Source organism: Triturus cristatus, chromosome 7, assembly GCF_964204655.1.
Source record: "Triturus cristatus chromosome 7, aTriCri1.1, whole genome shotgun sequence".
NCBI lineage: Eukaryota > Metazoa > Chordata > Amphibia > Caudata > Salamandridae > Triturus > Triturus cristatus.
Window position 1 is genome coordinate 791,265,549 of NC_140590.1, and position 26,217 is coordinate 791,291,765.

The following is a 26,217-nucleotide window of genomic DNA, read 5'->3' on the forward strand; positions in this document are numbered from 1 at the left end:
ATATTTTGGTGTTCAAGATTTCACTTTGGGTGCTGACTCTATGTATATCCTCAATTTCAAGAGCTGGAAAACCAGTTGGTTCTTTGACTGGTCTATGTCTGAAAAGTTTTCTGGCTGGGTACAGACTACTGCATCGCCAATAGTCCTCTGTAATGGAAACTCTTGACACCATAAAATCCTCCATTAGCTTCACTTGTTTGTGTGTTCCTTTTGCTTCACTTGTTTGTGTGTTCCTTGTTGCTTGGTTGGTAGCTAGGAGGATGAGATTAAAGATATATTGGAAACCGTAACTGTGTGCCTCAGCCCTCTGACTTGTCCAGTTTACACCTAAACCAGAGACCATAGACAGAGGGTCAAACATATTTGGAAATGTTACATTTTATTTCCTTGTCCAGCATTTGACATGTTCACTGAGACTGTTCATAACAGTAAGATTCATCTGTCAGGTCGATTGTAAAGGCTAGATCTCACAATCACTGGCCTATATGATTATGTTGGATTTTTAAGGGGTAAAAAGATCATTAGATATCCCTAAACAGGAGAACAAAATAGCAAGCTAAAACCTTGCCTCACGGGTGGGGCTTTAAAAGATACTGTAGAATAGGAACATGTAAGGAAACAAATTACTTAGGGAGGCTTGACCCATTAGGCTATCAGTCTTAAAGACAGATTCTATATAGGGGTACCTAATGTCATTCTTGCTTTGATTTGACTTCAAGGTAGCCACCCTATACATGTCTGGAAGATGAGAGCAGCTGTGGCTTCACTGCTGGTAGAATAAAATGTAGGTTCACTAGGCAAAAGTAATAAAAAAAATAAAAATTGCCTCTTAAAGGAATGTTTATTTAAATGCGCTTTATGTATTGTGTAAAAAAAGAAAATGTTTTGGTAATCCAGTGTCTGTGCTTCTACAATCTTGTTCGGTCAAAAGCAGCAAAGCTGGCTACGGTTCCAGGTGACACTGTGCACCCACTGAACAGGTCCTATCTCTTCCAGGTGTTGTTTCCATACATCAGTTCTGGTTTAGGTCTGTATTTATTATGTCTTGAATGCTCCACTATGACTATTGTGTGTTACCACCCATCAGATGTGATGTCTCTCGTTTTCTCTTGTACACAGGCCACCACAGATTTCCAGCACGTACCACCGTAAGACTGTGTATTCCCTGGGATGGGGCCCCCCACTGCCTCCGCTCTCCTTTGGTGAGTTTAGCTGGTTTGAATGACAAGTTTTTAAGTGTGTAAATCCTGTAGTTCCATTCCCAAGTGTTGTTTTCTGGATAAGAATTAAAAGGCTGCATTTTAATCTACTAAATTAGAAAGATTGTACTTATCATTAAGGTATGCGCATATCCACAGGCTAGTCCTCAGATTACAATATGTTGGGTTCAAACTTGAGATAGCAAAGCAGTGTCAACCAAATGGTTACACACCTCCAGAATACCTCAAAACTTCAAAAGCATGACATGTCCCCAAGTTGCACATCTTACAGTTACATGCTTCCACTGTATATTGGCCTTGGCTTCCAGTTACACAGGTTTTAGAAACCTAGATTTCAAGTAGAAGATATGCCTCCGGTTGGTCTCCTGTGCTGCAGGCCTCTTGGCAACCTATAATGTACCCTTCTGTGAATATGTTTGTGTTTGTATAAAAGTGTCTAGAGAGTTTGGCCATAGCTGCATTACAGGTTTCTAGTCACATGTATACTTACTTGTGAGGGAAGTGATATGGAATCAGAGGCAGTACAAAAACAAATCAAGGAGATATTTGTATTGCCCTACGCTCGTATGGCCTGAGTACATAGTGAAAGAGGAACGTTTTTAGTAATGCATGGGCCATGTACTTGGATAACCACTATCGGTAGGAACAGGTACTCCAAGTCTTAAGGACACAAAGGTTGGCCTTGCACAGCTTTGTCCATATAGTTCACTTACTTAGCCAGAGGACTAGAACAATGTTTTTAAAGCATTTGTGCAGTGAAACCATTAGGAGTCAGTAAAGGGTAGGAAGGAAATACCAGAAGAACAAGCTCTGTAAAAGATAACAAAGTACAAATTCTACACAAAGCATAACTGACACTACACCCAAATCAGTCTAGGACCGGTGTATGGGCACACACTGTAGTCCCAAGTTCTCAATTGCAGATTACGCAGTGCTAGAGATTTTTAGAGAGTACATACAGATTAGCTAACAAAAATCTAGAAACACCTTGCAGGGGAATGAAGAATCACAGTACACTGGGAGGAGCTCAGTAAGGCCATAATCTATAAGCGAAACATGTTAGGTATTTTTGTGCAACATCCACTGTCCACTGTCCTTTTGTGCAAAGGACACTGCTAGTGATGACTGCTAACAATTTGTAACAATTCTACGAAATGCAGACTGGGAATATGAGCACAGAATGCAGCCTATCTCTTCAGAAAACTAGCATTAGCAAAGCCTTCTGAGGTCCTGTTGGAAAAGGGTCCAGCTGAAAGGGGACAAAGTAAGCCCGACTCTTTATAGAGGTACAGTAATGTTGACGGTAATCCTTCGAGGCAGAATATCTGAAGACAAAAAACATAAAAGGATATATTACTCTAAAGTCGACAAGTTTGAGAATAAGTTATACTAGCAACTCTGAGATAAAGCACATTTCCCGTTATCTCTGTTCTTTGCATGGACCAGCATCGACCTGATCTGGTTTGTTCCCTCACAGTTCAAGCTTGCCCCTTCTCTAGCATTGTCTAAGAGCCTGATCCAATATAATAGGCAGGGTCACCTCCTACTCTTGAGCTGTCCCATGGTGATTGCAATGAGGAATCTTTGCAGAGCTCTTCCACGACTCTTGATTTAATTAGTGATGTGGTGTTTGGGGCAGTAAGACTCAAAAAATGATATAGAGCTCTAAACGAGCACTGATCAAGGGGTGACTCGCTTTGAGTGCTGATCCTGTCCCTACTTGTGATTTGGCCTTGATAGATTAGAAAGTCTTACTGTGCTTTTATTTGGCTCTGTGCTCTCAACATCCCACCACCAAACTGGAGTGCTGTAATAAGAAGTGGTATGAACAAGCAAGGCTTGGGTCCGTAACTCCCTGGACTGGACCACTAATAATCAAACAACAAAATGAGGTGTCCAGGAAGACTGTTCGATCTACATCCGGATAAACCTTAGACCATTAATTCTAAAGTTTACAAGCTTTATTCAGCTTAATTTAGCTTTTACAAAAAGACATTCAAAACCAATTATACATGTCTTTAGAAAGAGTAACACATTGTTAGGTTACACATTCTCATCCAACATTAAAGTGCATGATCCAACATATATACACATGACAAAATCATAGATACAAAAAGACATAACATCAATAATCGTATGTACAAGCCAAAAACATTTGACCAGTCCTAATTTCAAATTCAAACACTAGGCGGACATTAACTCCTGGGAATACAAAAAATATACCAGTTGTTGTCAACACTATGAGGGAAAAACACTATTTAACCGATTCCCTCGTGGCACACCCCATCAAAAGTACCCGATTGCTAATTAGAAGTGGGGCATACGCCTCTCAATTGGTTTGTGAAACCCACGGTCTGCCTATGTTCTAATGAATAACTGCTATTGTTGCAGGAGGTGAAGGCGACAGGCCCTCTGTTACTTTGTACAGCTGCGGAGGAGAGGGGATAGTCTTCCAGCACAACCCCTGGAAACTAAGCGGAGAGGCCTTCGACATCAACAAACTAATCCAAGATACTAACAACATAAAGGTGCTGTGTGAGCAGTATATCCGTGGGGTACAATATGCAGGGGTGGAAAGCTAATTTGTGCATTTTACAAAAAAAGTTAATTATGTGAAACGTTTTACTTTCCATAATTTTAGTGTATATTACTGAATCCTAAAAAAGCAGTGAATGACTATCTGGTGCCAGATGCTCACTCTTGCCTAAGCACAGACAGTTGAATCAATTGATGTAACATGTCAGATAGCTGAAAAGCCTCAATTACTAAAAGAGACAAAACCTTTCTTTAACCCGAAAGGTAATAGATATGCCAGGTGATGTTGTTCTGTCACTAAACATAATGTTTGTTACCAGTAAAGATTATGCCTCTAGGGATGTTTTCCAAAGGCAAGATTTTGACATCACTCTGGCCGCAGGTTCTTTGAGATACTGTGGAAGAAGTAGTACGCCGATAGTAGTGTGACATTTGCTCCTACTCTCCCAGTAGCTCTGTGTACTCCTCCATATCCCAAGCTGGCCCTCTGGTGATGTACTTTACTGGATTTGATGCCTAAAGTAGTCATGAGAGGGACATCGAAGTGTGATAACGATCCTTGTCCTTGGAACATGGAATGTCCAAAATAAAACTTGCTGTTCAGAGATCTACTTTTGACAATCACAATTCTACTTCATAAACACATGTCTGTGGTGGGCTCTAGCCCCAAAGTACATGTGCATTCTCATATTGAGTCTGCAGTCACTGGGCACTGGTCAAGTAAATTTTTAGGCTAAAAGACCAGCTCCCCTCTCACCCTCTTCTTAGATCTGTTTGACCCTTTGTATGAGGCTGTGCAGCCACCGATTGAGTCCTCATTCTTTGAACCGGTTTCAAAACACATAGAATCCACTAGCTCACTCTGACATGCGCCAACTTTCAAATTGCAAAATCTCCTCCAGTGTGTAGCCTTCTTTGAGATATTGGTGAGCAGTAGAAATGTTCCCTTTTGGTTATTGCTAGGTATTCCAAATCACGGTGTTTAGTCTCACTTGAGCAGGTAGAAAGTTTATGAATTTTTTTGTAGTGTATTACATATGAATAAACCTTTTCTTGTGGGTGGTCATTGGTTTTTTTGTTGTCAGAGAAAATTGACAAAGAGTTTTCCGTGACTAGATCTCTACTCCGAATCTAGTATTTGGTACAAAGCAAACAAGTGGAAGGGAAGAAGGCTCTGAATGGAGACCCCACGCCATTAAAGGGGTGTGTTTCTCCATCTAAAGCAAGTATTGCTGCTAATATTCAACATCTGCAGCCGCTGAGGAGTGCCTATTCTTTTCACATGAATGTTGTTTTACTAGTAGGTTAACATATGTACTTTTTTCACTGTTTAAGCACAAGTTACCTGGGCGCACAGAACTGAACTGGAAACCTGACGGCTCTGTCTTGGCACTGGGCAACGAGGATGGGTATGTGTGGCAGTGACTGACCAGACTTATTATCCATCCTGTGCATTGGGAAAATAAAGGTTTATTCTGACATTTGTTTTTTATTCTAGATCCATCGAAGTCCTGCAGGTGCCAAATTTGAGGTTACTCTGCACCATACAGCAGCATCATAAACTGATAAATGCTGTAAGGTGGCATCACTCTCATGGAACACAGCCAGGGCTGGAATATATGCTTGCCTCCGGTTCCAACAATGCAGTTATTTATGTGCACAACCTAAAGACTGCCCTCGGTAAGTGTTCACATGATTTTGTTTCCCATCACAATCCATTTCTCATGGGTGGTTAAATGTACTAGTCCTTTTTCAGGAATACTGCATTCTCAGGGGTACATTACGTATTACGTTAGTCAGAACTGAGTGTTTGTAAGTCTTTTGTTGTATTTAGAGTAGTAAACCGAAACTTCTAAACCCAGGGTTCATTGGTGCGTACTACGTGTGTTTGTGAGCAATATGGTAATTAATGATTCTTAGTCCCGTGAGTGCATGTGGAGAAGAGCCTCTCCCCGTACCACCTTTAGTTGAAAGGGAATGTCCTCTCATTGTTTTATATTTCCATTTTTTTTCAAAGAGGAACTGTTTACTTGGTCATCAGTTCCTTCTAGGTACTCTCAAGATGAATAATACGTATGTACTGTCCATCATGCACTGACTGTTTCGGGTACTCAAAAAAAAAACTAGCATCGAGATCTCCAGATTTCAGACGGCATTGAGTACCACTCAACCGTAATCCGTGCATTTGCAGTTGTAGGCCAGTTAATATGCCTAATAAGCATATGTGAAATGAATCTACCTTAAAGGTAGCAATTCTGAATGACATTTGTAGAACCACTGGGCTTAACCCTCGTGGTGCCCATAAAATGTCAACTTACACCATTCTGGCCTTCTTTCAGGGAGGGCGCTTCAAATTTAGTGACTTGGGGGAGATCAAACCCTTCAGAAAGATGAGAGTTCCAGTATGCTAGACGTTCGTGTCTCACCAGATAGCTGTTTGGCTGGCAGAGCTTTGCCCCATGTTGGTCCCAGTTGGTAAAGAGGGTGGGCAACCAAGTCTATTCCATGTCCTGAGAATTTAAGTTTAACAGGGCCAGATAAGATGCACTGTTTCCAAAGCTATTGGGTCACTAATCTACTACATTATGGGGACAGAACTACTAACGTTGCTTTAAAACCTGAAACATTTGTGCTGCACTGCTCTTAAGCATTTTGGATTGTCGTCTTTTTTTCTGTAGTGGATTTGAAAGCCAAGGAGTCCATTGGAGATGTCCTCTGTTCTGTCTGAATATTAAACTGCAGAGACCAGGCTGTTTTACTTAGATGTTGAAACCAATATGTACCTTAATCAGCAGTCTACTGCCCCCTCATACCACAGAGGAAGGTTTTTTATTTTTCACCACAAGAAGTGAAGGCCTACTTGCCATCCCCTGTAAACATTGGATGGGGGGGAGGTATTGTGGTAGTGTACGTAGGGGTGGGGAGCGTAAGCTGTGCATTAGGGATGGGTCAGTGGAGTAGCTGAAATAAGTGGGCACATGGGGATGTAATACCAACAGGCCATGTGCTGATTGAATGTTGTCCATTGAAGATACAGTGTGTAAGCCTGTGCAAAATGCGGATTTTTCTGCATGTTGCCTTCTTCCTCAGTGGGCATGAGAACCTACAAGTTCTTTATACCTGGGTTCCTGGCCCAAACTATAGCGTTCTATTAAACTGTGAAACCGTTCCTCTCCACTGTACCTGAACATAGTCCTCCCCCATTCCTGTGTCCCACTGGGTGTTGCCTACCAAGAGACACCTGGCTAAGTATGTCTGGGGCCAATCCACAAAGTATTATGACTAGTTGGATGTTGCTCTTCCTGTGCCTCCCAGGCCATATCCCAGAAAAGAAATGAAAAAGCCTGGGATAGACTCACCGTCCTGGTTGGAGGAGCAGTCTTCCTAGCTGTAACCATTTCATTAATATCTGTGTCTAACTGTCTTTTAGCCACTGGCCATAAATTCTATTACCCAGTCTCTGCAGTCTCAAATTCATGTTTTTTTGGATTAAACACCCATAATTCCATTACACCAATATGACATCATCAAAGATACACAAAAAGAATGAGCTGAAGAAAAGTAAGTGTGTGTTTTTTTTTCTTTTTTTTACCTAGGTATATAGTTAGTACCTTGTTTCTATTCAAAAAGCATTTTTTCTTTTACCTATATATTTGGCACCGTTTGACGAATCTCCACAAACGTTTCAAAACTAATGGCCCACTCACTTCAGCTGATGTGTTGAACATTTCGGGTCGATTCGTCAAGCTGGAGCCGAGAAAAAGGGGGGGTCCCAAAACGAGTTTTCTCCATGTTAATTTCCATCGGAAACTTTAGACACGGCTACTACCCGAACTGCTGAACGGAATTACACCAAATTTGGCAAAAAATGTAGCTTTTGGTTCAGAAAGCACTCTTTTTGTTAAATGGTGTAAATCCGTACAGTAGTTCCTGAGAAATTTAAAAATGTCTCTGATATGCAACTGGGGACGTCGAGGATCGGCGAACCCTTCCGATCTCGAGCCTGCAATCTGATTGGCTACCAGCACTTCAAACCAGGAAGTGTTGGCAGCCATCTTATGACTGTTGAACTGTGTCACAAGAAAAAAGGTGAAAAAAACCTGAAAAAATAAGAAAAGGGGGCAGGGTAGAAACACCCTGACCCCCCCAGGCCTGCTCAGGGAGGCCCACATGGACCCCCAGGGCCATAAAAAGCATTTTAATTTTTGGCGGGATTCGCAGTGGATCAGCGAATCTGGCAAAATTGTTTTTTTAACCTCTTCTGTGCCCATGACGAGATAGTCTCGTCATGGAGCACGGTCGCGCTGTGCCCATGACGCCCACTAATGTAACTCCCGGCACAGGAGGGGGAAAGGGAGTGGCACTGAAGGGGTTAAACTGAAGCACGTCCTCCCTCGCTTGGTTTTCTTTAAGCCCCCAGGTGGGCCAGGTCCCGGGGGCAATCATGAAATGAGATGCCGGGGCCCTCCACCTCCCCGGGGCTTACAGATTGAATGCAGGGGGATCCACAGTCCCCCCACCCCCAGCCCCGGGGACCGCCTCCTCCCCGGGGCTTTATTGTGTAAAAGAAATCCATGGGGTGATCCTGCCCCCCACAAAGCCCTGGGGACCGCCACGTCCTGGGAGCTAATTATCTTAAATGTGGGGGGGCCACGACCTCTTGAAGCTAAATTCCTAAAGATACCTGGGGGGGCTTCAGCACCCCCCAGGAATCCCCGGGGACTGCCACCTGCCGGGAGATATATGTAGAAGTAAAGTGGGGGGCTCTAGTCCCCCCTACACATCCCTGGGGACCCTCACCTCCCAGGGGCTGAAATATTATTGGAGGGGGGCCGCATGGCCCCCCACGTGGAGCCATAAGTGGCCCTGGGGACTGCACACCCCCACCCCCAGGTCTCGCTCCAGCAGTGTCTCGGGATGCCCACCCCCGGGACATTGCAGTTTGCTACGGCTTGGTGGGAGCACTGCTCCTGCCAAGCCATAGCAAACTCTGGACTGCTTCATAGAAGGAGAGCAGGAAAAATGCTCTTGCTTCCATGAAGCGGAGCAGAATTGCTTTTGGGCAGAGGGAGCTGCACGTTTGTAGCTCCCTCTGCCCAAAAGCAATGCCGGCTCCCGCAGGAGGCGGGGAGCCGGCAGGGACCGTGGAGGCCTTGAAGTCGCAAACGTTGTTGCCATGCCCTGGGGGTCACCGGGGCAATATCGGTCCGGGTAAGGGGGCTGGGCAGGCCCACTTACCCAATTGTTTTTTTTTTTAAGGCCAGGCCCGGGGGATGGGGTCCCAGAGGCCGAAATTCACCTCAGAAGGGGGTCCGAGCGGCCCCCTCCAAATATTGAAAAATAACACTACAGGGCAGGCCCTGGGGGATTGGGCCCACCCGCCCTACCCCTTCCTTTAAAAAAAATAATAATAATGGGATGGGGTCTCTGGGGCAGAAATCAGCCTTGCGAGGGGGAGCCCCCCTCCCTTTTTATTACTCTTAAGAAATAACAAATGGGTCAGACCCTGGGGGATGGGGTCCCTGGGGCCCAATAGGGTAAAGAAAAGGGGTGGCCACACAGCCCCCTTCCTAAAATTAAAAAATGGAAGTCGGCATCTCATTTGAGATGTCATCAGTGATGTCATGAGTGATGTCACTGACCATGTCATGAGTGATGTAATATGAGACGTCATCAGCAGTGCATTGCGGGGCACGAGTTATAGTTAGCTCAGCTAACTATAACATGCTGAATTTCACAGGTTTTGTACTAGTGAAATGTCAGCCTAACTAGAACGTTCCTGTAACCTGTAGTTTTTTTAATTGAAATATATATCATATGGAAATTAATTGCCTCTCCTTCTTTACAGTTTGTACATTTTCAACCATGTATGCCAGGCAGAGCATTAAAAACCTTAAAACTGCAAAAGTACAATATTGGGTGTCATTCAAATAGTGGCACGCGAGTCTCTCTTGCAGTTCTTATGTTAAGAGCCCTCAACAGTGGTAAAAGCCATTTTTTATAGTTTATTCAAATAGGGTGCACAATAGAAGAAGCATTCTAGTTTCAACCACATCATGCTTGCATAAATAAGCAACGGATTTAGAGCTAGTGTTGGTCCATTTTCTAGTCACATCACCAGTTGTCAGAACTCCTAATCCAAGTCTTGCATAAAGTGATTGTGTATTGCCCTGATTACATGTTGGTAATCCTCATTGCTCTTAGTCCTACTTGTCCTCGACCCAGTCATTAAACAACATGAGGTGGTATCCAATCAAAGACCAGAAACAAAAGAGGAAACGTTTACTGTCCCCACCCACCCTCCTGTTAAGGGCTATAATAACTTAACCTTACCTTAGCACTACCTGAAATACCAAGCCACAAAAAGCTATCTAGAGGACTGGTGGGAAGTACTATTGTGCTGAGGACAAGTAGGACTAAGAGTAATGAGGATTACCGGCAAGTAGTCCGGGCGTTACCTCTATCCTTGATCCAGTCATAAAACAACATGAGGTATATCAAACCATACACCTCAAAAGATCAAGGGCTTTGTAATAACAACACATGAAAGAAGGTACAATATAGGATCACCCAAGTGAATTTAATGCCATACCCCAAAACCAAATAACCCAGTTCAGGAGGCACCACAGCCTGTTACACACCACTTACAAAATTCATGCGATTGGATTGAGTACAATTCAAACTATAATGCCTAATAAACATGAGTCCGTGTTCCACCCTTTCATAAATGGGTTGTGTCTGGCCACAATAGATGCTCCAAAAGACAGGGCAGATGCCCTGACTGAATCAAATGCGATATCCAAAATAAATTCAGTCTGTCTTTCCATTGATTCTAATAACTCTGGACAATGACCAGATTGTGACAATGACACTTTGTTAGTCATGAACAAAGTCTTAAAGTAAGACAACCATGATTGTGAAGCATATGTCCCATATATAGCCGAACGAATGGTGAGCTGGGACAGCATAAGTCTTCTTCAGTGAAGTCAATTTTCTTGTCTGCCTCGTCTTTAAGGACATTTTCTTCAGCCATTGACGAGTGCCCCACCAGACTGGCCACACGGACTGTTTCTGGGAGTTTATCCTCCATGTCTCTCCGTGGAGGAAGTTTTGACATTAAGCAAGGCACAAGAATATGTTCTGGATCCTTCCACTCATTCGAAAGACATTCCCTCACAAATGGATGATCTGCTTTCTAAATTGTGATAAGTGTTTGTAGATTTGCTGGCCACTTCTTCATCTGGAAATCCCTTGTTTCACTAATATGGGCAAGAATTGCCAGTAACATGTCTTCGGAAACATATTTCCCCTTATTGACCCTTATGCTCCATTGAGCCCATGGAAGACTCACCCGATGAATCAGAACTTAAAATATCTGAATATAGTTCCTGCACACCTCCAGACTGCGATCCCGCTTTCTTTTTAGCAGATAAAGTATCCAAATCGGCCTAGGGCACAACGGTTTTGCACAATAAACATTTGTGCCTTCACTTGGTGTCCTGCATCCGTCATTCTGGATTTCTGGAATGGTTTCCTGTTACGTATAATTGATGGTTGCTGCTACCATAGCTGGCACCGTGAGGCCAGTTACGGTGTTTTAGCAGCTCTCGTTAATAAATATATATATAATATTATCTACTGGCGGTCGCCAGTAGATAGTTATAGTTAGGACCGTGTTTCCATAGGAAATCCGCAACATTCTATTTGGAATAACTTTGGCGCCGGTCGACGAATCCTCGCGAAATTTTCAAAACTAATGGGGCGCTCCGCTCCGCTCCTACCCTGCAGGGTGTGCGCATAGTGAAAAACCAGAAAAAAAAATAAAAAATAAATACATAACTTAGCATTTAAAAAACCTTGCAAATTCACTGAAAAAACCATAGGTTTCACACATGTTATAGTTAGGAATTATCATTTACAAAACCTTGCAAATTCACTTAAAAAACCATAGGTTTCACACATGTTATAGTTAGCTGTACATTTCACTCGTGTTATAGTTACCTGATCTAACTATAACGTGGAATTTCATTGGTTTTTTACGAGTGAAATGTACAGCTAACTATAACATGTGTGAAACCTATGGTTTTTTAAGTGATATATATATATATATATATATATATATATATATATATATATATATATATATATATATATATATATATATATATATATATATATATATATATATTGCCGTTTTTATCGCTTCCCTAAATTTTCTGTAATCAGGGTAAGTTCGAACAGAAAGTAGCAGTTTATTCCATAGGGTGGGGGCCAAGTAGGAGAAGGTTCTTCCACCAAATCTAGATTTTTCGAATGCATGGGACCAACAGTAACTCCTTATCACTGGAATGCTAATTTCTAGTAGGATGATGGTGCTTAAGCCTCTGGCAACGGTACTTAGGACCTTTCTCCTGCAGAGCTTTGTAGGTTAAACAGCATATTTGAAATACTATGCTCTTCTTTACTGGTAGCCAGTGTAAAGATTTTAAAAGAGAAGTGGAGGGCTTTTTGGGTGGCCGGTTACAAATCAATGTGCGGCAATGTTTTGCACTACCTTTAATTTAGACAGTAGTGACTCATTGGCAGAATCCAATAATGCATTTGCATAATCTAGCCGAGTCGCAACAAGAGCCTGCACCAGGGTCTTTCTGGCTGTCAAGGGGAGGTATAGCAGGGCTTTCTTCTGTAAACGTAACATGTAGAAGCAGGTACCTTTTGTGGCTTGAACTTGTTTTTCATATGTTACTGATCTACCTTAACTCCAAGGATTTTCACTACCTTACTTGGGGTAAGGTCCTTGCCTAACTCTGGCGGCCGCCAATCCGGAGTCCAAAGATCTTGGGCTTTCCCAAACAAATGATCTCTGTTTTCCCTGGATTCAGTTAGAGAAAGTTATCCAGCATCCACCCTGTAATAGCCTTCATCCAGCCAAGAAGCCGTCCTTCACGATGTCAATGTCCAACTGTGTGTCATCCGCATATTACAGGATATTAAACCCATATGCTCTGATGACTTTGGCCAGGGGTGCCACATAAATGTTAAATAATATAGGGCTCAAGTTGAACCTTGGGGCTACCTCTCTGTCGACCAACCTGTGCTTGGATTTGAAAGCTCCCAGCGAGATGCTCTGCATTCTGTCTTTCAGGAAGGGGAACCAGGCCAGGGCAGACCCTGCTATACTAAACTCCTGTGGTCTTAGACATAGCTTAGTATGGGACACCGTATCGAATGCTGCAGATAGGTCTAAGAGCACGAGTATGGCTGGGATCTCAACATCCTGCAAGCACCTAATTAAGTCAGTTTAAACTGCATTTTACCCGACAATAGCCGTGCAGCATGTTAGGAATGCAGAAGTGAAGACTAGTTTTGGAACACGCCTGCGCACAATGTTCCAAGCAGCCTCACTGTCTTACCCTCTGCCACTGTGTGTGCTACTACTGCAGCCGTACACACTAAATCAAAGCCGTTCGGCAGCTAAGATTGCTTCAGTCCCGCGGGGAGTCCTTCTTCCCTGCTAAATGCCATGTACAATTACCTGCTGAGCGGGAATATGCCCACCCCCCGCTCCTCAGCTGAGATCCCAATTGAATCTGCCGAAAAAGGAGCGGAACTCCATAAACGTGTGCCAATGCCGCAGCTGGTGAGAAATGCCGACCAAGCAGACAGTTCTTCCGGCAGCATAAGATCATGGCTTACCTCATACCCTGAGTCCCAGGAGGCCGTACACGCATCCGGACTCCTATCGGTCCCACAGTGGCTTCAAGTGCAGTGCTCACAAAGCCCAGCAGAGGGAAAAAGCCTACAACAGCTTCATTGGAAGTGAAAGTCTGGCAGTCAACTGTGCGTCCCCCATATCCCATTGGCGACAGGAAACAAAACTGGAAGTGCTAAGGTAAGTGTAGATTATTATAGCCCCTAGCAGGAGGGTTGGTGGGATCAGTATGCATTTCCGGTTGTGTTTTCCTGTCTGTGATACTACCTCATGTTGTTTTATGACTTGGAGAAGGGACGTAGAGGTAATGAGGGGACATTCTCTATGGGAAAGGCACCCATCCCCTGTCTTTTTTTTACTGGCAAGATAAAGTTGACCTCTGGGCAGCATTAGTATAAATTCCATATTATAGTTCAGTCCATTCTCAGAACCTGAACTCAACTATCAGTATGACCCTTGCCTATAATGCATCACAGGAGAGCCAAATGCCTGAGAGGTCAAGAATTTAACAAAAGCATTTTACATGTTTAAACTAAGAAAGCTGAAACATTCAGATTCATCCTCATTGGACGTTTTGACAACTACTTGCTTCTCTGCTGCTCAGCAACTATCAGGATAGACTGCAACCATGCTTTACTTCTATTGATCTGCACTTGTTACACTTTAGATAGAGGGTGTACCTGTTTCCTTATGATTCTGACCGCCATCTCGGAGAAGCTAGTGAAGCCTTTTTTTATTCTTTTCATGAGTTTATTTTAACTGTGTTTTATTACTTTTTTATCCAGTATTCTCTTCCGGAAGGGGAGCTTCCTTAGACTGGAAGGAATGGTTGGACAGTTAAGCTTTTTCTTCCAGGTCCCCCACCCCAACTCTGGCATCACCATCATATCCAGCTCCTCCACCCGGTTTGTTCTGCCAATCCGTTATGTCATTCTGTTAGCCACACCCTCTGCCTTAGTGGTCTATAACTGTTGGACTGCAGCTTACCTGTGCTAGACCTGACCCCCTTGGAGGTTTTGGCAGCTACTTCCTACTCTGTTGCTAAGCAACCTTCTCATTAAACTCTGACCTTACTTTTTTGTATTGATCTACACTTGTAACTTTTTTGATAAAGGAGGTGCCTGGCTCCACACGATTCTGCCAACCATCTTGGAACGGCTAGTGAAGTTTTTTTATTCATTTTCTGAGTTTATTTTGACACTGTTGTCTTAGTTCTTTTCTTATTTTTCATTGCCCACTTCTTGCAGGGCCATCACCCTGGAATGGCTAAGATCTAGTTAGGATTTTCCAACCCCCTCCCTCCCCCAGTCCCCTTCCAAGTTTGTGCTCGTACGCAATTGTCATTCTTTTAGCCAACCCCTCATACATGGCAGGCTATATCTGTTGGACTAAAGCGCACCAGCAAAGGGTGTGCTCCCACTGTCATGCCATCTGTGCCCAGCACCAGGGATCCTGGTTCTGCAGCTTGTATTCAGTAGTCTGTTTTGCGGCTTAAAACTGTTTTAGCACTGATAAACTACCTAATCAATTAAATAGATTTAATCTCACCCTCTCACACTCTTACTTGTAATACCTTTGGTTTTCACTGCTCACCTGAAAGACCGTTAGCTTTGAGTCAATCAGTCTTCTAGTCTCCAAAAAGCACAAATAAAACCCTGTCTGGATTTCTAATGAATGCTAGATCTCGTGCTAAACATAATCTAGAAATGGGTGAATTTATTGATTCTTACCAACTAAACTTTTGTTGTATTATGGAAACATAATTTAGTAAAGCATTAGGCCCAGATATCGCCTCGGGCTTACCCAAAGTCTATTGTATGATCAGAAAGGATCACAAAAACGAAGTAGGAGTGGCCATCGAGCTTCAAAATACCATCTCTTGCACACTTATACATGATCCCTTTCCAGATGCTGAGGGCTAAAATTCTCTTTCAAAGGCAGTTCCATCTGTACCATCACTGGAACATTTATTTATCATCCTTCGGGCACAAATCAAAATTTTGTAATTGCATAACTGCTCTCATAGCACCATATATATTCTACCTTCATCTAGGTTCTCCCTATTAGGAAATGTCAACTTCCTTCCTTCAGAATATACTTATAATCATGATACTTGTAACTTATTGGAGTACAAGTCCACTCTAGGACTTAAATAAATAGAAACAGACCTGAGACACAGAGCAGGAGACATATAAGATGCAACCTCTTCTTCTAAGATCGACAGACCGTACCTCTAGTCCACTCGCTATTGATTATGCGGGTCCAGCATAAAGCAATTCTAGTTTTACATGCCCAACACAAATGCGCACATGATCTAAAATGACTGCTCCGAATTTCAAGGTAGCAATTGCCAAACAACTCCTCTCCCTCAGCCTGCTCCCCCCACCTCCTTATTTCCAACAGCATTAATGATACAGTGGACAATTTTAAGCATTGGGTTTTTCAGCCCTTAGTATTCTAGCTCGTTCGCTTACTGTACACCAGCAGCTCCTTGGTTTGCAGCTAGCTTAGTAATAGGCAAAAGACTGGAAAAGAAATGGAGGAACAACTTTGATCCAGGACTGAAAGAGCACTATTGTATTCAGATTAGCAAATATACACAGCTGATTTAAAACACTAAACCTGTTTCTCTTCACTAATTCAAAGGTAAACAAAATCCAACTCAACCTCTTCTCTATTATAACACAATTTAATAACCCTGAGGTCTGTATTCTCAAGATTCCTCCTTCTCTGTCACTTTGCAATAATTTTCCATTATTTTTAAAGGAGAAAGCCATTTACATTTCTGAAATACCCATAAGATGCCTGTCGAAACATCTCTTTACAGACGTCTCTTCTTAAATGGGTTCCACACTTAATTACTTTGATAATGTATCAGAACGAACTTTAGAACTTCTGACCACACAACTAAATCAGGATCCCCATCGGATCCCTGTTCTCCCTATGATTTTAAAGTAGCTGCATATATTATTTGCCCTGTTGTATCCCAAATCGGTAATCTCATGTGACCAAACAGAAATACTTCAGGATTGGATTAAAAAAGAAATTGCAAACTATTACCCCTTTATTAAAGAAGCCATCTGCTCACCCATGATAACTATCCAATTTCAGACCTATATCTTTACTATTTATGCCAACTAAGGATATTGGACAAGCAGTCAGAGTTCAGCTTCCTGAGTATGTGCACCCTCACGCTTTTCTTGATCCCTCCCTATCTGGTTTCAGAGAAGCTCACAGTACTGAGTTTGCCTTTCTTGCCATGATAGACGATCTGAGATTGATCCTGGATATCATCATGGCAGATTTGATCCTCCTAGACCTGTTGGCAGCATTCGGCTCAATCACTCATCCAGTCCTACTATTGAGGCTTAAGGAGTTTGGCATTTGTAAGAAAGCTTTCAGATGGTTAGTCTTTTCTTTTAGATAAATTGAGCTCCATGTTATTAAATATCTATATGTTTTCATTATCTTCCCTGGTAAGATCCTATGGCTTCAACCTGGTTTCCTGTGCCAATGAGACACAAATTATTGTGTCCATCTCAAAACAGTTTCACGATACAAGATCTAACTTTAGAAGTTGTATGCCTGCAGTAGTTGCAAGGATGAGGCTGAAAACTCTCAAGCAAAAATGACAGAAAACTGAAATTGTTGGCAATGTGTTGTGTGCCTGGTCTCTAGACTGATGAGTACAGAACTAGAGAAACTTACACTAATTAGACAAAGATTTGGGAGTGATTATTGACACCCCCTTAACATTCACCAAACAAAAATTGCTGTTGCTTCCTGTTTCTAAAGCTTAAAATCCAGATACCACTTTTCCCAATTGACCATTTCCTCCTGTAAAATCATAATCCAGGCCCTTATTTAACTGAGTATGGAACATGAAAACCCTAATGCACAAAATGGTCCACCCAAAAGACCCTACCAACTTGACGGACACATTTTCTCTTAATGTGCATAGTCGTACCCTTCGATCATCTGGTGGGCATCTGATACGCTGTAGACTTAAAGGTCGGTCTTTCTCCTACCTCGTGGCTAACCTGTAGAACTTTCTATCCTTTTGTGTAAGAGATGGGCAATCATCTTTTCGGAAAAAATGTAAAAAAGGTTATTCCAGCTGAAGCTTTAGCGCACTTCACTCCATTCTTAGATGAATCTGTAGGGCGACGATGCCCGTTAGGTAGATGTTCGCTGTAAAAATCATATTGATTGATTTATTCAAAATATTGTCTCTAGAGAATCTCTCATATTTCAAACAGCCCCATCTCGTTTTGTTCAGAGCCGTATCCTGTATGGTAGAAGTCTAAGCTGGGCATGATAAAGGCTCAATGTCCCCAACTCTTCATAAAGAAGTAGAGTGGGGGTAACGTCAGGAAGAGACAAAAGTGCTCTGAAGGCTGTGAAAGTGCAATCACTAAACTTGTGGTTAAAGGACTCCAAACTGGTCACTGTTGGACTCAAAATATTCCCTGTAGTTCTGATAAGTGTCCTCTGTCCCATATGTATATCTGCCAAACAAAAATCTTACAGGTCCTGAGATACACTTCCCTTAAGTTTGATACCCCCAAGTAAAATTGTCGGCACCTTCTTCATCTGGCACACAGTCCCCTTAGAGAGACTTGAGACCCGTTGAGCCACTTGTGATCCTGTTGTTGGAGTAGAAAATAGGGTTGATGGTGTGACCTCCTGTGTGTGTTGGTCCTTGGATGAACTGGGTGAGTCCAAGGTTGCTGGAGCTGTCAAGGAAGGCCGTGGAGTTACGGTCTGTGCTGTCTTCCAGGTGGAAATTGAGGTCCCTAAGGAGTTTGTAGTTGGTTGATCTGATGGAGAGGGGAGCAGTGAAGTCTGTGATGCAGTTGCAGAATTCCGCCCTGGGACAGTAGGCGAGGGTTCCCTTAAGGGTGGCATTGTAGTCAGTTTATATTTTGAAGTGGAAGTGTTTCATGAGGTCGGTGTTCGAATCCGTGGCGGTGGTGTGGCCAGTCCTGTTTTTGTAGATGATCGTGAGCCCTTCGCCTGGTTTGCGGCTTCGGTCTTGGTGTATGATTTTATAAACAGGTGGGGAGGCTGGGTTGAGCCATATTTCGGTCGGAAAGAGAAGGTCAGGTGTGTTGCTATTGAGGAGGTCCCAGATTTTGGTGGAGTGGTTCCCGAGGGATCGGACGTTGATGAGCATGGAAGTGCAGTTGGGTGTGGAGGGGTGGGGGTGGCGGCATGCGTCAGTTGTTCGGAGGTGGTGTGTCGCAGGTTGTTGAGCTCATGGAGGATGGCAGAGAAGTAGTGGCGGTGTTCATTGGTTCTGGTGGCGGGTGTGGTGTTGCACTGGATGGTCGTTGGGCCAGGGTTCCTGGCGCTGGGGGCAGACCGGGCACGGACGAGTGAAGATTAGCTTGCCTCTGTTACACTGCAGCCTGCATTAAGTAAGTCCTGAGGCGGGCAGGGCTTCTGTTAGCAGGAAGAACGGTGAGTGGGAAAACCCGGGCGTTAAATCCCAGGCAGCGGCGGTGTCACTTGGTCAAAAGTCGGCAACTAGATCAGGCTGGAACAAGCAGGAACTGGAGGCCACTGGAAAGTGGCAAGCTGGGTGCCCTGAATAACTACTGGAATGTGAAATAGTACACTATATTGTACAGGTGGTAAGCTGCACCATATGTTGCTTCCTGATATGTTCTCTTATGCAAGTGAGAATAGAAACTGAAAATGATCACGGTAAAGAATTCGCAAACCCCCTCATCCCCTTGGTTTCTATTGTGAGAGTGTCCGCGTTCTCTTGTTACTACTAACCTTCCAAATATCAAGAGTTGATCCAGACAATTGATCCCAGTAATGCATGGCAATATCTTCTCATTGGAATGTTGCAGCACATCCAATCTAGCAGAAGTGAGTAGAATTTTGCCTCCTCTCCCACTGCAGTTATAGCACACAAATGGCAATCTCTTTCTTGGATTTTCATAAATATAGCAAACTAAAAAGTTCACCTCCAGAGTAGGCGTACTATATTGTTTAACAACACCTAGCCTCTGGCATACTAGTTCCACACCGCCTTCCAATGACGTGCTGGCAAGGTTTGGGAAGCGACGTACAAACCAAGAAATTAGACTTAAATGCAGCAAAATGTGTGGCAATTGTCAACATAGTTATGCTAATATCCCATCACCCACTACGTTTTCTCACAAGAAGTTTCAGATTTTTTTTTACATTGATAAGATGTGTTAAATCTAAATTGAGGCTGGAAACAAATGTCATATTGGAGCCACTACCTGTGTCTAATGTTTTCTTCCCTGCAATCTTCCTTTTGCAGCGTCTATACTGGGTGTGCCTATTCAGCCATTTCACTTTGTTTCTCCCTATAACCCTCAACACACTAGAGAGTACAGTTCTTTATTCCAGATTCTGTTTATACTGAACGCTGACCTCAACCTTTGTAAGCTTTAGCCTTGCTAAAACCTTTCCAAATTTGGAACTCCCTTTTCACTCAACATGCTCGGAGTGTGTGCATTCTTATTATTTCCTGACAGGATTTATGTTTTCTTTTATTTAGAATGTCTTCTCTGTTCGGGAAGTACCTCAAGTGTAGTTGAAAGAAGGCTGAAAAGGACCTAAGAAGCCTTTGTATCTTGTTTCCCATACTCACATTTTCTTAACAAGTGTCCATGCTGTCTGACCTTTTCAAGAATGACAGGAAGGAGAGATCTGCTTTCATTGTCAACTGTAACAAAGGTGGCTGCTAGAATCACAATCCAAGCAGTCTTGTACCTCTGCTCTAACCAGCATGTCTGTTAGACTATTGTAGAAGGACATCCAGAAAGAGATCAGGACAGGAGTGTATGCTCCCATTTGGCATCGAGGTCCATGCCATTGAGAGCAGGAACGTTGGTAACCTGTTAGCTGCTAAGAGTTGGCTCAATTTTAAAGGGCACAACAAGGTCAAAGCCTTATTCGATGTTTTGTTATACCTTTCAGGATCTTGCATCACATAATTGACGGAAAGGAGTATTTTGGCCATTGATACATTGATCAATTAGAGCCGTGTTTAAAGGAGGTTGCCAACTGGATGGATTGTTTCTGTTTGAAACTTAATGGTAATAAAACTGAGGTGCTGGTGGTTGGTAACAATATGAACCACTGGACATTGCTTTGCTGACTGGGATCCCTGGGTAGTCTCCCCCCCAATCTAAACCTACAATTAAAAATCTGGGTTTCTCGGTGGATGAAAAGCTCACCTTTGAGACCCACGCCTTTGAACTGGCCTCCACATGTTTTGGTATCCTGGGGATGCTAAAGATTGTAGACCTCCTCCCACCGCCCTCTCACAAGATTCTAGTGCAGGCTCTGATTCTTTTGTGGCTTGACTATGGAAATACCTTGTACCTTGCATGCCAGATTCATGTGTTGAATAGACTTCAGTTAATCTAGAATACATCGGCGAAGCTGATACTGAAGATGCCAAAGATATCAATCAGTATCTAGCTCCCTGGCTGCCTTGCACTGGCTTCCAGTCAAACGCAGAGTCCAATTCAAATAGTTATGTATTGCCCACAAACCCTACCATAAAAAAGCTCTCAAATTTTGTTTGCTTTGATACGTGTCCAAACGATTTTTGAGCTCATCCTCACTACAATTAGCCCAATTACCTACAGATCAGAAAGTTGGGCGTGGCAGTCTATCTTTCTCTTTCCTTGTAACAAAACTATGGAATGATTTACCTATTACGATGAGGATTATGGAGGAAGAAGTCGTGTTAAAGAAACTATTAAAAACCTGGCTGTATGTTGATTAAAACCAAATAGTGCTCTGGTGCTTTACAGTGCTGGGAGGGCCCAGGAGATTAGCCATGTGTTCTATAATTACATTTGAATGTAACTGCATAGAATTTACCTCAATAGAGAATTAAACAATAGGTGAATTGTGGCTGGATCTGATTGAGAATATTCCAGGACTTAATCACCTACAATGGAAGTGACACCCCTTATGGTGGAAATGTTTAAATATTTTCCAACTTCTCACCATTCTTTTGCCGAGGTGTTTAGTCTTCATTGAATTACACCTATTCCAGTAGCTTTCTCAGCTTAACAGCTTCTAATCGCATCACCAGCAGTTGTTCTTCAGTCTGCTCCACCAGGGTTGTTCCATTGACTGCTACACCTCTGAGATTCAACTCTACTCAAGTAAGGTGTAGTTGTATTTCCTAAAAAAGATCAACTAATCGTCTGAGACATTGCTCTAAAGCATCATTGTTGCAGATGAAAGCACTCAGAGGTATTCTTGCAATCCATGGGCTTAAACTTTCAGAGCTATTGTTCGTATTTATCATCTTAAATGTCATTTTAACCAATACCTCACCGTATAATTTTTCCTGTTGATGACACCAACAGGTTTCATAAAGCTTTTTCTGAGAGGTGCAGCAAGACAAAATACCCCAATGTCTAATACACCCTCATTGACCTCAGTCTTTAAGGCACTTTACCATAGAGGTCATTCCAGACATATTTTATGATTAGTTCAATTGTTGATGGAGTCAGCAATGGAACTTTAACTCACATCAGCCTCCTCAAAAGCTTCACATTATCTCCTCCAGAAGAAGTATAAGTCTCTTGATTAAGCCTTTCTTTTCTTTAGAGCAGGTCCTCGGTCTGATGCAGTGTTTGTAGCAGCAGCTAAACAAGTCTCTGTCTCACAACCTGGGCTTTCGCACTCCCGCCAGACAAGTAAAAGAAGCTTGATTCAGCAGGAAGGAATGTTCATGGTGTTTCTGCCGCCCTAAAGCAGACAGTGCTACGACAATCGTGGAAGAGATACAACTGCTTTTTTGTAGATTGTATGCAGCAGTTTACAGATCACCTACCTAGAGAAAGATGTGCTGCCTTTCAAGAGGTCCTCAATGGAGGCATGATGCTCTTGAACAAAGTCATCTGCGTAGTTGCAGACTCTGCTAAGTAAGTTGCGCATGGACGTACGATAGGAAGATACTGCTGGTATCTATTGAAGTCCTGGAAAACAGATGTCCACTCTGTCATTCCCTGGTAACACTGTACATTACACTGAGCAGGAGATTCAGCACATCCACGCGGTCCCCTGCAGGCATAGTTCTTTCCGTTGTTCTGCCCTGTTTTCCTTTGCATTCCTTGCTCATATATGCTTGCAGTGTCCACTGCCCTCTGTCTCCGGTTTGCAGGCCTCCAGGCTTATTGTTGATACGCTTTCTGCCTTAGATGTTCATGTTTATGCTAAGGTTCTTGCAATCATGTTTAAACTCCTATTTTAGATGGAATACCCCTACTGTGATACAGGACTATAGTTGGTGCTGTTCTCCGCCAGTTGTGGGCACCCACCCTCCCATCTCACCATACTGTGAGCCTGTGAGATCTCCATGCTCGCCTACCCCCATTTCCCCCACCTACCTCTCAGCGCACCCGACCCCCAACCTCCCCCCTCCAACTCCGCCTCTTTCTCCTTTCGTCTCCAGCCCTTGGGCCTCGTGTGGAGGGTGTCATCTTGGAAGGCCCGCTACAGATGAGACCACTAAATGTCGCACCTACCACCCCCCATTGGGAAGACTGGCCCAAGCACCTACAGAATGACAACACGGACCCTTGACCGATCGTCATCTCCACCGCCCCAACCTCTGCAAAACGGTCCCCAGTGCAGGGCACCACTCTACACTATAAATGATACAAAATATCCACGGGTCTAGCGAGCCTGAACAGACCCTAGGCACAAGCAGAGACCTTTAATACTGTAATCGCAAATAATCCTTAAAAAGGAAAATCCTTTATAAAGGACGGATTCCCATCACTCACCGAAATGACATGTTTCTTCATCTGGGATCTCCTCCCTAGTGCAGGAATGTAGCGTTGCTAGGCTTTTCTAAAATCCAACAGCTGTGAAGAGTTGTGATGAATATGAGTGATGGGTGCAGTGCATGTGTGAGAAGTGAAGTGAAGATTGAAATTGGTTAACAAGAGAAAAATGTTTTATTCATTATCTCTTGATATCCAAATTAAAAACAGTGCAAATGCAGTTCTGAAATAATAACTGCATAAGTCAAGAAAAAAGGTCTACTTGTTTCAGCCATGTGGATTATGTGTAATCCTGGCCTTCCTCAGGATCTAAATGTATTATTGCTACTGTGTAGTGAATAAGTGGAAAAAAACGTACACAATAGAAGGTTGGAACAAATACAACCTCCTAACCTGATGTCTAGGTCCTCGGTGGATTACAGAATGCTGATGGCACCCGTAATTCACGAGAAAACAGCCTCACCTGGCGCCAGCTCAGGAAATGAGGCCCCGCTCTGTCCGTAGGTACCTCGGGCCACTTCTGAGCCGCATACGGAGGTGGGTATGCGGCTCAGAAGTGGCCTGAGGTACCAACGGACAGAGCGGGGTCTCATTGAGACAGTTTTCTCGTGAATTACGGGTGCCATCAGCAATCTGTAATCCACCGAGGACCTAGACATCAGGTTAGGAGGTTGTATTTGTTCCAACCTTATGTTGTGCTTTGTAAGTTTTTTTCACTTATTCACTACACAGTAGCAATAATACATTTAGGTCCTGAGGAAAGCCACATAATCCACATGGCTGAAACATGTAGACCTTGTTTCTGGATTTATGCAGTTATTATTTCAGAACTGCATTTGCACTGTTTTTAATTTGGATATCAAGAGATAATGAATAAAACTTTTTTCTCTTGTTAACCAATTTTAATCTTCACTTCACTTCTCACACTTATGCACTGCGCCCATCACTCATATTCATCATAACTCTTCACATCTGTTGGATTTTAGGAAATCCTAGCAACGCTACATTCCTTTGAACACATCCCTGAGTTCCTCCCTCTCAGTGAGGGGGTTGTAGCCCTTGGCTGCACTAGGTTTTACAACCAGGAGGGGATCCCAGATGATGAAGCATGTCACTTCGGTGAGTGATGGGAATCCGTCCTTTATAAAGGATATTCCTTTTTAAGGATTATTTGCGATTACAGTATTAAAGGTCTCTGCTTGTGCCTAGGGTCTGTTCAGGCTCGCTAGACCCGTGGATATTTTGTTGTGTTTATAGTTACTGTTGGGGAATATATCCATGCTTGCTCTTTAAACGTTCCCTTAGACCCCCTATCACTTTGTGTTTGTTTGTTTTTTCCACCACTCTAAACTCACTCCTTCAGCCTCCAGTCCATACATATTCCCACTCACTCTCACTCCCCCGTCCTGACTACAGAAGTCCACTGGTACCTCGTATGACCTCCACAACTGACCATCGGGAGTAATCCCTCTGTTCGCATGGCTTTGACCCGCTGGCGACACTTATTGCAGCCCCACCAGGCCTTACTGCTCCCCCCTCCCTTTCCAGCCTGCCGTAACCCCGATCGCCTCCGCAGTGCCCCAGCCTACATAGACCCATTTTAGATGAAGTTCTCACGCCATCACTGCCGCACATCAGGCCGGCTGATTGCACGAGTAGTGTAGGCCTATATCCGACCACCCCCTTCCGCGGACCATGTCTGATCAACTCCCAACCACGCCATGGCCATGCGACGCCTCACTGCGTCACACTCCGCGTCAGTGGACTGGCCGCTTTCTTTAAATTCAAGGAGACCTTCATTCCTGGCCTCTTAACACACCGACATAACTCTCAACCAAGAAACGCACCTCTCGGTAACTTAATCGGCCTGGGTAGGCAGGGCCATCTATATTTGTCACACGTCAGAAGGTTCCATACATGGGAGTCCCAGTGCAGACGCAACCGGGTCCTGATAACAGGAAGTGGCCATACGTATTCATAAATCCCTCCCCTGTGCAATACTCCAGACCTGGTCCGATGACACAGGGCAATAGTGTTTGCCAAACTTAGCCCCCACCGGCGATGAATTTGTCTTCCTTCCTGGTCTCCATCGACCCCTTACGGTGCTCCGCACTTCCCGTATGTTAGGAGGCAACTGGTAGCTTGCCCCGAACTCCGTGCTTTATCACACGGGCCCATGGATTCCCAAAACAATAGGGACAAGGCGCTCCTCCGTGACCTCCCCGGCCGTCAGGGCCTCCAAGACATTTGGCGACTTCTCTATTTCGCTGAGAGAGAATACGCATTCCTCTCTGCAGCTCACAGACCTCAATCTCTCCTGGAATACTTAATCTCCCAGCCAATAGTCTCCACGATGCTGAACTGTACTGTCCTTCCAGGCTCCCTCTCCGATCATGCGCCGGTTTGCCTATCCGGAATCCATGGCGCCTTATCACCGCGCACTTCAACGCCCTCGGGAGATTCAGCACATGAAACTGGAGGCAGAGACCCTAAGGGCCGTGGGGCTTGACGAAAAGGAATTTCGATAACATCAGTACAGGGCAGTATTTTTAGAAGAATTTAAACCCCAACATCAGCACCGATAATCACCGTAAAGGCAGGAAAGCTCTGAGCAGGTGGTAAATGTATGTGGGGACCTCTGGGTGGGGTGAGGGTTTGGGAGGGTGGTGATGGAAGTAGGGGAGAGCAGGGGAAGAGGTTTCCTGGCAGGGAGAGCATTTTGTTTCCCCATATGAAAAAAAAGGGGAATGAGGTCTTGCTGCTGCACCCAAAGCTTCATGTCACTTTTCCATCCTAAAGTACCAGTTCGAAAAAGTTGGTCTGGTTCTCCAACACTGAAAGAACGGGCGTGTGGAAAATAGGCCTGGGCTAAACTTCCGTTCCGTGCGCGGAAATTGCGATAATTTGACATTTTCGCGTTCCGCGGAGAGCGCGAAAATGTCAAAAGTTC

At 43.7% G+C, this 26,217-nt stretch overlaps 1 protein-coding gene across 2 annotated transcripts in view; it reads left to right on the forward strand.

Annotated features, from left to right (window-relative positions):
• GEMIN5 (gem nuclear organelle associated protein 5) overlaps window positions 1-26,217 on the forward strand; it is a 260,780-nt gene that overhangs the window by 104,824 nt on the left and 129,739 nt on the right. For both annotated transcript variants that reach the window (XM_085617620.1, XM_085617621.1), the window contains exons 11-14: window positions 1,120-1,202; window positions 3,612-3,748; window positions 5,091-5,164; window positions 5,254-5,435. In XM_085617620.1, coding sequence (XP_085473746.1) covers window positions 1,120-1,202; window positions 3,612-3,748; window positions 5,091-5,164; window positions 5,254-5,435 — 476 coding nt within the window. The remainder of the gene's footprint in view (window positions 1-1,119; window positions 1,203-3,611; window positions 3,749-5,090; window positions 5,165-5,253; window positions 5,436-26,217) is intronic.